General features: G+C 38.7%; 1 protein-coding gene across 4 annotated transcripts in view; it reads left to right on the top strand.

The window, feature by feature from the left end:
- Positions 1-1,058: 1,058 nt before the first annotated feature.
- RSAD1 (radical S-adenosyl methionine domain containing 1) overlaps positions 1,059-13,337 on the top strand; it is a 2,083,664-nt gene continuing 2,071,385 nt past the window's right edge. For 2 of the 4 annotated variants that reach the window (XM_044090486.1, XM_044090483.1), the window contains exon 1: positions 2,482-2,941. In XM_044090486.1, coding sequence (XP_043946421.1) covers positions 2,889-2,941 — 53 coding nt within the window. In that variant the 5' untranslated portion in view covers positions 2,482-2,888. Of the gene's footprint in view, positions 1,270-2,480; positions 2,942-13,337 lie in introns of those variants that run through there. The other 2 variants (XM_044090484.1, XM_044090485.1) reach the window with 2 other exon arrangements.

Here is a 13,337-nt window from a genome sequence, read left to right as displayed (position 1 = left end):
CAATAGACTACCAGATTCTTGTGCTGGGAACACTCCTCCAGGGATAGATAGGCTGCTCCAAGCTCCCCACTGCCACTGGTGAACAAAGAAGCCTCCCTTTATCTAAGAAAGGAAATGGGAAACACAGGAACTTTCCAAAAGTCCAGAATACAGCAAAGCCTGTATTTGGACTACTCTAGGTCAGGAAAGACGGGAAACAATGACATTTTTTTTCTTTTTGCAACAAACAGCAGGAAAATGCAATAAATATGTAATACAGGCTAGCACACTTGAGTGTGTAGCCTCAACAGGTAAATGCAACAAACAGGACAAACTTTAAAAGTGCAGGTGCAAAAACAACTTTAAACAGTTTAAAACAGTTCAAGAAGCAGTGGCTTACTAACAACTTCAAATAGGAAGGTCATAGGATGGTTAAAATATACTGTTTTTACTTATAAAGAAGATAATTTAATGAATTAATATGATTAATTTCTATTACCATGGATTTCACTTTAAAAAATTCCCAACACTGAAAGTGTGACACTCTTTCAATCAACGTGGAACTTTGAGGAACATTAACTTTTTAAAACCCCAAATGAGGTACGTTCCTCATAATGAGGTACACTACTCAAGTGTGCAAGTAATGTTCAGTGTATCTTATACTTTGGTAAACCGGATGGATGGTGGGCTTCACGGCAGGGATTCCCATTTGTAAGGAATACTGCAGCGGTGAATGTAAGGACGTCAAGGGACACTTCCATGTTTATTCAAGTATAGTGAAAAAATGGCCTTCTGCAGACTGTTGGGTGAGCCTTGCTACTGCACATGGGGGTAACTGTTGTAAAATAATCGCCAAATCGACTGCACAAAACAAGAATTTAAGTCCTGACAAGTATACAAAAATAAAATGCTCCATGTGTATGGACAACGGTGACACCCCTCCAATATTAGTATTTCAACAAAACTCAATTAAATTACACACCAGTGGTTTGCGCGACAAATAAATATAGGTGAGATGATAATGGAGAACGTTTTGGAGAATGGAGAATTATTATCATGCCTGTTATGACATAGTTAGCAGTATTCAAAAGAAAGCGTCTCTTTTTACGCTCGCTGAAGAGGAAAGCCTAGTTTAGTGGACGTAAACACGGAAGCCGTCTCCTCCAGCTTTAGGCGCTGTGAAGGGACAGACTTATTTACTTTTACCAGACAGTACTTTGTACCACCCCGCTGAAGTCGTACAATTCGCCCATTTTGTAATACAGAATACAGCAATACAGATATTTTTTGGTGAATTGGTTTACAAAATACAATTTCAAAGATTTTTGTTTCTAATGGTTTGTGCAACCTGACTGATGCAAAACTATATTGAACTTTTTTTCTATCTTTCTGCGACGTTAGTGTTTTGAAGAAACAGGCAGGCAACCTTTTAAGCAATCCACAGTACAGAACAGCGTTATTGCTGTTGCTCACTTACAGTAAGTGAGTGATCTTTCTCAGAAAGTGGTGGGCGTTGGACCACAGCATGTGTTTTGGTGGAATGTCTTGTAGTTTGCACGTGGGTTGGAGGTTAATAAAAAAATTGCAAAAGTAGTGATATGGACGTCTGGATCGTTATTTAGATTCTGGTTGTGGTGATAACGGAAAGTCTGTACCGCTTTGTTTCCGAAATTGTCTTGCCATCGATTTTTTTCATTTAGTTTGATCTGTTTGGCTGGAAATACTGTTTATATGTCTCATATATAATGTTTGGAAGGAGCTTTTCTTCCCGTCCCCGGGCCTTCATTGAAAGTGGGTTCCTGACCCATTCGGACTTACCCGGTTAACAAATAGGGTTATCTACCTGTCCCACTTTGTGAGAGACAGTCCCTCTTTGGGCAGTTGTGTCCTGAAAAAATGTCAAATGTCCTGAAATTTTAGGACATTTTTCAAATATTTTCTTTAATAGTTTCATAAAAGTTATTTTGTACCTGAAACACCTAAATGTTATACGAAACATAATAAGCAACTAAAATACTACAAGAATAAACTTTTATTTAGGCAAAAAAGTGAAGTTCTGTCCTTTGTACTGGCCGTGGGTATGTTTTGCCCTGCAAAATCAGACGTTTCTACAAAAAATGTCCCATTTTGGGCATTTGAAAAGGTGGCCACGCTACTAACAAATGAAAATAAAGAAAACAAGTAATTGAGGTCTGTTAACTCGGACCTGGATTTTTTCTCATTACACCGATATGAAAGTGAATGCAAGTAACATTTTCGGGCTTAAAATACATAATTTATTTTTGTAGACGGTACTCCAAAGTCTGTAAAGCTTCTGAGTTGTTTGAAAGCGCTTACGTTTCTTTTCAGAGGCCGGACTGCTTTGTTTCTTTTACGGGTTGGTAGTGCAGCTCAATTGCAAGTGTTTTACACGAGGGCGCCGTTTTAGCAGTACTACTAACAGATTATGCTATTGGTTCTTCAAACCAGTAATGCATTATTTGTATTAGCTTTCCCTACCAGTATCATAAAGAAGAAAAGGGTGGGAGGTGTGATGTTTGGCTTTGTGGAGCTTACTACGTTAAGGACTTTAAAATGATGATTCATAGCCATTGTAGATCTATAAATTAAAATCGGCACATTTGTAACAGTACAGAAATTTGTAAACTACGTATTTATCACGGAAAGGAAGTGTTCCATTTTCCGGGGTTGGATTGTGGAATGATTTTCCCTTCTCAAAGGAGTATGTCCAAAGTGACTTTCAACGATCAGACTTGATTTTCATGTCTGCATCCACTTTGCACACACTTAATTTTCTAGTTCATTTTGTATGCCTCTACTGGAGGCTAGTTAAACTGTTCATGATGCGGCGAATCAGTTTTTTCAGCAGAAAGCTGTTTTGTGGAAAAATGGAAACGTTTTAGTTTGCAATGATATTGTGGACAACTAAGTTAGACTGTTCTTGCAGACATTCACCGCAAAGGTATGTATACCAACAAAACTGCTCACCACAAAGTGAGAGCAGCCATAGACTGTTTAATATATCCTGTCACAAACTTCCTTACAATAACTAACTCTTAGCTGTTGGGTGTGTATGCCTTTTATCAAGCTGTTTATTGTCAAATTTAAGACTGCCTTGGACAGGTATTCTCCCTTGTGCGTGTCAGGGTGCCAAACTAGCTTTGACTTTATTTTAACTATTGGCTGCTGCAGTAAAGGGGAGCCAGAACTGATTACAGTGTTTATGGTTCAGAATACTATAGTTGCACTTACTAAAAATTTGCAAACTCAAAAATGCTTTTTCATTCTACACCCCATAAGACCTAGGTTAGAGTCAAGTTGATCTTCAGAAGGAGCTTTTAGTGAGTGCCAAAGCTGTGAAAATATATTGCTGAATACCACCTTCACTGAACCTCAAAGTATGTATTTCCAGTGGAGAATACCCCTGTACTCATGTGGGGCGATATCCTCCACATCCTCATACCACCTCCATGGTCACAGACAAGTGGGGCAAACTCAGTTGATACTGAAAGCTACTGTTAGTGAATTTACTTTGCGAGTGAATTTACATTGTGATATCTTCACTTGCTGAAATAGTACTTCAGTAACTGACCAGCTCCCTTCACATAGGTAAGCACTTGGCTGTCTGCCCGAGGGCATAAACCTAGCCAGAATGTGTTGGCTTTCGCCGCCCCCTTAGATTAGTTCCCTGTGCCTCCGTCCAGCAGAGCCATTAGTTCCCTGTGCCTCTGTCCAGCAGAGCCACTGCAGTGATCCCCGGGGTAAATTTACTGTTTCCCATCCACTCGTCAAGGTTTCTCTTGAAGAGTGTTAGTGAGGGGCTCTGCCTAATGTAGATTGGAATCCTGTTCCAAAGCATGGAAAGTCTGTGGGACAGGAATCTCCCACCAGCGCGTCCTGTTTATCGTTGTGGTGAGGTTTAGATCCCTAGAGAGTGGGGCTCTTGGGGATTTATTTATTTTTTTAGGTGGAGCATGTCCAATTCTGGGTTGGACATGGCCTTGTATTTCAGGCAGAGATCACCTCTGAGTAAGCGTTATGCAACTGAATACAGCTGGAGTTTCTTCAGTCGGGCTGCATAGGGCATCTGTTTGAGGCCAGTAATCCTCTTGGTGAGGTATTTCTGTGGTCTTTCCAGCTGTTGCAGGTGTCTTGTAAGGTACATCCCAAATGGGGCGTTGTACTCTATGATGGGTGTGATGAGTAGAGGGGCACAGTAACCTCTTTTGTTCTAGATGTGAACCCTTTTGTGATTAGGTGGGCCATATAGAAGGATTTTTTAACCACCTTGGCAATATGATTATCCGAGGAGAGGTTACTATCTACTTGGGTCCCCAGATCCCTTTTTACATTTTCTATATTTAGGGGGCTAGCACGTATGCTGTAGTTCGCGGGTACTTTGTTTTTTACAAAGGGGATGACTATGCACTTTTTTGGCATTTAGCTTGAGGTCATGATTTTGACACCAGGTATCCATCTCAGTGAGACCCTTCTGGAGGATGTCTGTATCAGCCGGAGAGTCAGTTATGGCCCCCAGTTTGCATTCATCTGCGAACTTGGTCAGCCATAGTCCTCCTGTGCTTGCTTGTACCTCTGAGAAGTATATACCGAACAGGAGGGGTCCCAGGACTGAACCCTGGGGGATGCCACTTGTAACTGGTTTAGAGTCTGACCTAAAGCCTGCAACTCTCACTGTGTGGATTCTGTCCGTGAGCCAATTGGCAACCCATCTCGTGACATAGGGGTTTATGTTCAGGCTGGTAAGCTTGTCTATAATACCAGAATGGGGAATGGTGTCGAAAGCCTTTGCGAGGTCTAGGTAGTCTGTGTGGACCTCCTTTCCCTCGTCTAAATCCTTGGTAACTGTCTCAAAGAAGTCCACCAGGTTTAGGAGGCATGATGTGCCCTTAACAAAGCCAGACTGGGTAGGGTCCAATGTTTGATGGTTCCCAATGTCTCTCAATGAATTCCATGATGATGCACTCCATAGCCTTGCAGACCAGGCTAGTCAGGCTTATAGGGCGATAGTTCCCGGGATCCGTTTGTGGCTCCACCTTTGTGGAGCGGGATAACTGTTGCTGTGCACCACTCTATGGGTATGTAGCCTGTAGAGAGGCTGAGTTTGAACAGTGTGTTTAGGTGAGGGCTATCTTCTGTGACCTACTATACAGAGGCACAGTCAACTAATCTAAAAGGGTGGCGAAAGCCAAACACACTCTGGCTAGGCTTATAAATGCCCTAGGGCAGATAGCCTAGTATCAACCTATGAGGGGTTAGTTCATTTTGGAGCTCGTGTAAGACACAGCCTGGGACACCGTCTGGTCCCATTGAAGCTGTATTTTTGGCTTTGGATAGGGCTGTTTTAACATGTTTGTCAGTGATTGCCGGGGCACTACATCTTTCTGGTATGGTTATAGACTCTTTAGGGGGTGAAGTTTGCACTGAGCCTGTCTGCCAGGATATTGGCTATATCGGGTGTTTCAGTGCATTTTGTGCCATTCTGCACTAACTCCGAGCAGATCTGAGAATTGCCACTTAGATTCTTGACATAGCTAAAGAATGCTTTGTAGTTATATTTGGAGTCCTTGGCAATTTTTCTTTCGAAGCTAGCCTTGGATGATTTTATGAGGGATCATAGTTTCTTGCTGATACTGATCAGGGATGTCTTTCCTTCTTGGGATTTTACTCTCTTCTTCACTAGTTTACTACTTCTATTGTATAGCTTGTTTATGGCAGGGGTCCACCAGACAGGCTTTTTTTGGAGAAGTGAGTCTTGTTTTTGCTTGGGATAGCACTATCCATGAATTCTTGCAGGTGCTCAGAGTGCCTTTGTAAGGGATTCAGCAGCTTGGACAGTGTTGTCCTTTAGCATGGGGGCTGTGAACCTTTCCACCTTGGTCTTAAGTAATGTGAAGTTTGCTTTTGAAAAGTTTTTCACAATGGTTTCCTTGATTGGGGGTGGTGGCGGAATGTGGATATCCAGAGTGATTAGTCAATGGTCTGATCTAACCAGCGAGGGTTTGACATCCGGTGTAGAACACCGGTCGCCCATGATGGTGATGACCAGGTCCAATATGTTGTCACCTCTGGTGGGGGTGTTGACCAGTTGATCCAGGGCGTTCGAGTTTATAAATTCTAGGAAGCGGTGGGCAAGTGAGTTAGTACTTGAGTAGTTCTCCCAGTTAATGTTTGGGTAATTGAAATCACCCAGTATTAGGGCGTTTGGTAGGACCTTCATATTTTCCAGTGTCTCCAGAAACGTGGAATGGGGGTCCTGGGTCATGGTGGGTGATCTGTAGCAAGCTACAATTTGAATTGCAGTTTTGCCCGTTTAGTTGCACATGGATGATCTCTGAGGCATTGTGCTGTGCCACTAACCTGGAGGTTTGGGTATCCTTGATGAATATGGATACACCCCCACTTTTTGTGTTTTGGTCCGGGTTCTGTGGCCGAAATGTATGGTATGAGTTACCAGGTTTCTGTTACTGCACACATCGGTTTTCTCCATACTAAGGAGTGCCTTGAGTGCATGCATTTTGAGGTTTAGACGTCTGGCATTGAGTAGCATTACCCTCAGTTTTTGGTTACTTGTGCTATTTACTGTGGTGGGTTTGTCTTTTGAGACTTGCCTAAAAAAGGCACTATGGGGGCGGCAAAAGCCTTGGCCAATATTTGAAAGCCTAAGGGTGGCAGATGAAAGCCATTTCTTGCGAAGCAGCGTGGCTTATTGAGCATGTCATCCCAGGTGGACAGATACTGGATCCCCTTTGAATGACACCAGAAACTTAGCCAATTGTTGAAATTGATAATTTTTTTCTTTATACTATGCCGTCATTCTTGGTGAGGGCAAGATGCTACTCGGGGTCATACCGGCCTGGGCTACATGATCAGAGAGCTCTTCCACGTCTGTCTTCATGTAGTCCAGGGAGGTATGTCTCAGGTCATTCACACCAACATGGACAATGACAGAGCTGTATTTGTACTTGTTTTGGAGTGACCTGAGTGCTTGTGTTATGTGGCGGATCCTGACACCCGACAGGCTCCATCATGGTTAATGTTGGCATTGCAGAGTTACTGAAGGGGTTTTTCATGAAAGAAGAGGAGGGTGGAGCAGTGTTGTGGGAGGAGAAATGGCAGAGGAGGGTGAGAGGTGGGCAGATAGGGTAGAAGCATAGTGTGAACAGTTTCATAAAACAGAAGTGGTTGAGTCTGTAATTTGGCCAGTGTTTAGAAGGGGAATTGCAGTCAAAATTTCTCCTTATCTCCATGGTGCAGTTATCATTTTGTATCAGGAGTATGCACTGTGTTGCTTCTTTCAAAAGTTTTATGGGGGACTGTGTCCTTGGGGGGGGGGGGGACAGAATTGTTTGGATATGCAGTTTCATTTACTTGTTTCCTGACTTGAAGTGCATTTGCCCCCCCCCCTTTTTTTTTAATTTTTGCCATACTATGATAGAGACATTTCAGTTGAAAAATACACATGGATTTCATAAGGACATTGCACAAATTCTTTGAACATGTTTTTTCAGTTTTTTTTTGTGTCCATGAGTTTTTCTGGCTAATTAGAATGTTTCTATTGTTTTGAGGTGGGTGATAAAACAAGTTTCAGCAACAAAAAATATAAAAGTAAAAAGGTAGCCCAAAAAACAAATAAACAAGAATGATGGCAGAAGGAACTAACCGCAAAATGCAATGAAATCCACACAAATAGCGTATAAAACCTTTAATCACCGCTTTCATCAACTGACTTCCTCAGAATACATCCATTGAAAAAAAACACACCCTTAAATACACATTAAAACTAATTAATAACAGTCAATTGTCAATTAAAATTACATTGAGTACTAGACAAAATTATTTTAAAAAGAAAGACAAGTCATGATGTTTGTCAATACATAACTTGCGATATTTTAAAAAACATTTTACATTTATTGTTTCGTTCAACCCTGGCGGTTTATCTGCACTTAATTACTAACATCATGACTGGTCTTTCTTTTTAAAATAATTTTGTCTAGTACTCAATGTAATTTTAATTGACAATTGACTGTTATTAATTAGTTTTAATGTGTATTTAAGGGTGTGTTTTTTTTCAATGGATGTATTCTGAGGAAGTCAGTTGATGAAAGCGGTGATTAAAGGTCTTATACGCTATTTGTGTGGATTCCAGTGCCTTTTGCGTTTAGTTCCTTCTGCCATCATTCTTGTTTATTTGTTTTTGGGCTACTTTTTTACTTTAATCGTTTTACATAGCCAGTATGGCAGAGGTGGCTGACGAATCTCTGTTAAATATGACAATTCATCCGACACCATCGTCTGGGACTGAAAAGTTGAACAATTTGCTTTTGGCTACTTTGATTGACATTCAAGGATCTTTAAAGACTTTGCTGGCCAGATCTAATGGATCGGAAAGTGTTATTCAGGTTTCTAGCCCCGTAGGGTTTGAACAGGAACTAGAGACTGTGATTGATTTGGGCAGTCCCGCCCAGAACCGAGTTGTACAGCACGAACGTGAAGCAAAGAGACGTTTGCCTTTTTCCGCTCGTGAAAACAAACTAGTGGGCTGCCAGCATTTATTAAATCAAGAAGAAAATCCTTTTCTTTCTTCCCGACAGTGTTCTGAGCAATTCAACCAGGAAATTTCTAGTGGTCAACAAGAAAACTTGATGAAGTTATTGAAAAGGTACAGATCGTTACATTTGGAGAACTGTTACTTCACTTATTGTATTGAACTCGGCATAGTGCCGAAAGGTCTAAGATTTTTCAAATGCCCAAACGGTGTTAGTTTGGGCAGTTCCATGTTTAATACCTTAGTTTCATTTTTCAATGACGTCGGTTTAAGCTTTTTAAAGTTATTAATAGAAAACAACAGGCAAAAAATGGGTCATTTGAGAAATGAAATTATAGACATTGAGAAACGGTTAAGGGAGGTTTCTAGTGAAGAGAATTATCGGACATTTTTTCAACGTGTTAATAAAGAGGTGCAACAACATTCTGCTGAATTGACTAATAGGAAACAACAAAAGCTAAACCGTGACATTGCTGTTTATAAAAGTAAAAAAGCTTATGATAATTTTGCTTTTAATTTGCGCCCTTTGAGTGCACCTGACTATAACTATAAAAGACAAACAGCTTTTACTTTAGATAAGCGTGCTAGTAGTGAAAGAGCTTCTGCTTTAATTTCAGACCATAATGCTGTTACGGCTTCTTGCCTTGAAAAGGATGAAAATGTTGAATGTTTGATGCCTGATACCCTACAAGGGAATGTAATGTTTGATAATGGTCAAGTTAACATTGTTTTAGAAAATGAACCGACTGGAATTAGTAATGATGAAGGTGCTCGTAGTAAAAGGAAAGAAAATACTAGTAATACTAGATCTAATAATGCCAGTAAGGAGTTTATATTGAATAAAAAATCTTTGGGTAACAATCACAGGAACAACAACAAAAGTACAGTTTTAACTCGTAGTAGGACTTTTTTGGGGTCAAACTCGTCAGAGGACGAAATTTAATGGAAACTAGTGATTGTTTTAATGTTATAAATTTATCTAAGCATACATTTAGTGACAGTGAAATAAATGTATTGAAATATGGTTTGAATTTTGTACCATGTAACAGGGCCAGCTACAGTAGAACAATAGTAGACATTAAAAAATATACAAGAAAGTTAAACTTAACATATTTAATGCATGATCTACCATCTAGTAATAGTGGTTTAATTAAACCATCTTGCTATACTCCAAAATTACATCATACAATAAAAGTTTTTGAGGAACTTTGTATTGCTGACATTGGCAAATTGTTTAATACTAAAAATTATTTTACGGACAACCTAACTAGATTGGAAAGGAAAGCACTGGAAGAACTCAGAAGTTTAACAGGACAGTATAGATTTATGAAAAGCGATAAAGGCTCAAACATTGTTATTATGGAGCAGGAAACTTACCATGCAAATATGTTAAATATTTTGGAGAACTTAAATGAATACAACAAAGTGACATTAGCTGACATTTATAAATCATTTCGCTTCATTAACTATCATCTTTATGAAGCATTAATGTCAGGAGATATTGGCATTGAATTGTATAATTTTTGTGTGGTTGAGTACCCTAAAATAGGGGTTATTTTTGGAATACCTAAGACACATAAACAGTTGGTTAATCCTCCTTTTCGTCCCATTGTGTCTGCACCTCATTCTATCACGGAGGGAATTTCATTGGTGTTAGATGCTATTTTGGGGCCCTTACTAACTGATTGTTCATCTTATGTTAAGGATTCCTGGCATTTCTTAGAAAAGCTTAGGAAATTTCAAGAAAAAGAGATTTTTGACTCCAAGAAACATATTATTTTTACCTTGGATGTTGTGTCATTGTACACATGTATACCCCATGATGAAGGTGTAGAAGCTGTACGTTGCTATTTATTAAAGAGAAATGTTCTCTCCAGTAATGCAATATCAACAATTTGTAGTTTGTTGGAAATTGTATTAGAAAATAATTTTTTCTTGTTTAAAGATCAATATTTCCAACAAATTAGAGGGGTAGCTATGGGCTCCCCAGCCGCTCCAGCTTATGCCAATACTGTGATGGCATGGTGGGAAACTGAATGTATGCCTTTTCTAAGAAAAAAATTTAACATTGCATTTTATTCCAGATTTATTGATGATTTAGTTTTTGTGATTGAAGGTGACGATAATACAGTAGATGATTTTTTCAAGGATATTAATTCTTTATCTAATTACTTGAAATTTACCAAAGGTAATAGTGGTTTAACCATTAACTTTTTAGATGTTTGTTTTTGGTGGGATGAGTCTGAAAAAAGATTTCATAGTAAGATTTTTCGAAAACAAACATTTACTAATGGCTATTTACACTATCAAAGTAGTCACCCAAAACATGTTATTAAAAACATACCCAGAGGCCAATTCATCAGGGCTAGTCGGATGACTAGTAAAAATGATGATTTAATACAGGAATTTGTTTTTATTGCTTCTCTTTTTGTGAACAGGGGATATGATGAGAATTTAGTGGTAGATAGTGGAAATGAAATTTTTGATAAACATTTAACACACTATCCAGCTATTTTAAATAAATCAGATACAGTTATGGTTAATCATAAGTTAAAGTCAAGTATTGTTGATGCCGGATTAGTATGTTCTTTGGCAATGAATACTGATACTAGTCGCATTAAATCAGCCTTAGAAAAGAATTGGAGAATTATCCAAGGAAATCAAGACATAGCTGAAGTGGTTGGTAAAAAACCAAATTTTATTTTTCGTAATAATTACAATATTAAAAAACTGCTTGAATGTGATAATGTCTCCACTAATAATGTTAACATCGCTAAAAAAGGTATGTTCTGTTGTTATAATTGTAAAATTTGTAGATATATATCGACAGGTTCATTTATTTCTGTCATTACTGCAGATAAAATTTTAATTTTAATTGACAATTGACTGTTATTAATTAGTTTTAATGTGTATTTAAGGGTGTGTTTTTTTCAATGGATGTATTCTGAGGAAGTCAGTTGATGAAAGCGGTGATTAAAGGTTTTATACGCTATTTGTGTAAGTTTCAGCAACAGCTGGCCACTTGGTCTGATAGCTGTGGCAGGAAATATGTTAGAGAATTCCCTGAGAGAAAGAACTGAGTACTTTGTTCTTGAAATTGAGGCCCAGGACCTGATCCAGCATAGCTTCACTGCAAATAAGAGCTTTTATATGACAGTTTTTTTTTTTTTTTTTTTTGCTGTGGTTCTCCTCTGACCAATGAGCTCACCCCACCACCCATTTTTATTCTTCCAAGTAAAGAGTCCAGCAGTGAATACTTAACACTGCCATATGACTAAGATTGTGCATATTTGTGCATGGAATGCAGTGACTTGCATGGAAATCTGTGGTGTGACATCAGACTAGTACTGATTGACAGGTATGCAGGTTTCATCCTCAGTTGGCAGCACTGATTATGTATTTATCCATCCAAGTTTTCTTCAAATATTACTAAATTGTCAGAGGCCCTCGCACTGTATGGCAATCTGTTCCGGATTCTCAGAATACCTTCATTTATATGTACTTCTAGTTCTGTATAGTTGCAGACAAAAATAATATTCTGTTTATGGGTAAATGGATTTGACTATGATTTTAAAGTCAGTAGAACCTGTAGTGATTCATCGTTTAAGGCCTTATGAGCTAAGATTTCTTCTGTAGTGAAATGTAAATGGATTTAATTTTATACACCTACCATACTAACTCGGATCTTGTACAGCTATGATGTGGCTCATAAATTCCCTTTGTAATGATTCGAGTTTTTGTAATTGTTTGCTTGTATATACACAGAATGTATTATTATATGAGAAAATTGTTCTTACATAGGTTGTATATAACAAGACCATATTCTACACATGCCTTAGTGAAAAGGATTTTAACATGCTGCTTCACCATCTCTTTATCTTATCTCCGCCAAACCCCAGTGCTCCCACCTCAAATTTCCTAAACACATCTATAAATTCACCCCATCCTGCTCTTACTTCAGCTCAGATCCAGCACTGAATCCAATCTAGGTCCATTCCACTACATAACACCCATAACCTTTCCTGACACCAACACCCTCTCCTGTGCATTAATTAATGGCCAAAGCATCTCTAATAAACTTGACCAGGTAAACACCTTCCTTATAACCTATTCACCTTATATCACAGTTGTCAGTGAAAGATAGCTCCAAAAAAAAAAAAACAATCCTAATTTTCAGAACCTTCTTCTCTCCTACAAATACCTCCAAGACACCAGACCTGGCAGCATACAAGGTGGAGGCACTATCATTGTACAGACAAATGCCTCCTCAGATACTGAACCCAACTTGATCCTTCTACAACTTCCCTTCCAGATGATCACTCACCTTCAAATAGCAGTTGTCCACTTGCCTCCTCCAACCTCTCAACAAATTTAAATCCCCTTTTCTTACTATCACCTCAGCTGCCCAAAACTATAAAAATATTGTTATTCTATGTTATTTAACCTAAACTGTCTAGATGCCTTGAGTAATGACACTGCTGAATTCCTAGCCAGTATGTTTTTTTTTTCAAACACCTTTATTGCATTATCACTTGACATAGGCAAATTTACATTCATATAAACGTAATTGAACCATATTAACGTAAACATTATACTTCACATATATTGCTATATATATCCTATAACCTAAGCAATATTACAGAACTTATTCAACACCTGCTTTTTTTAAACAAGAAACATCTTCTGTCAACCTTGGTTAGTAAATGATGCTACTCATCCAAATTTTCAAACCAACAATCACTTCCTCCTAGATCTCTAATCACTAACAACCCTACCATCATCTCCAATATAT

The sequence above is a fragment of the Protopterus annectens genome, chromosome 12.part0 (assembly GCF_019279795.1).
Source record: "Protopterus annectens isolate FY-2018-M chromosome 12.part0, PAN1.0, whole genome shotgun sequence".
Classification (NCBI taxonomy): Eukaryota; Metazoa; Chordata; order Ceratodontiformes; family Protopteridae; genus Protopterus; species Protopterus annectens.
The sequence above is the reverse complement of the archived record's forward strand: the minus strand, read 5'-3'. Positions and strand labels throughout refer to the sequence as shown.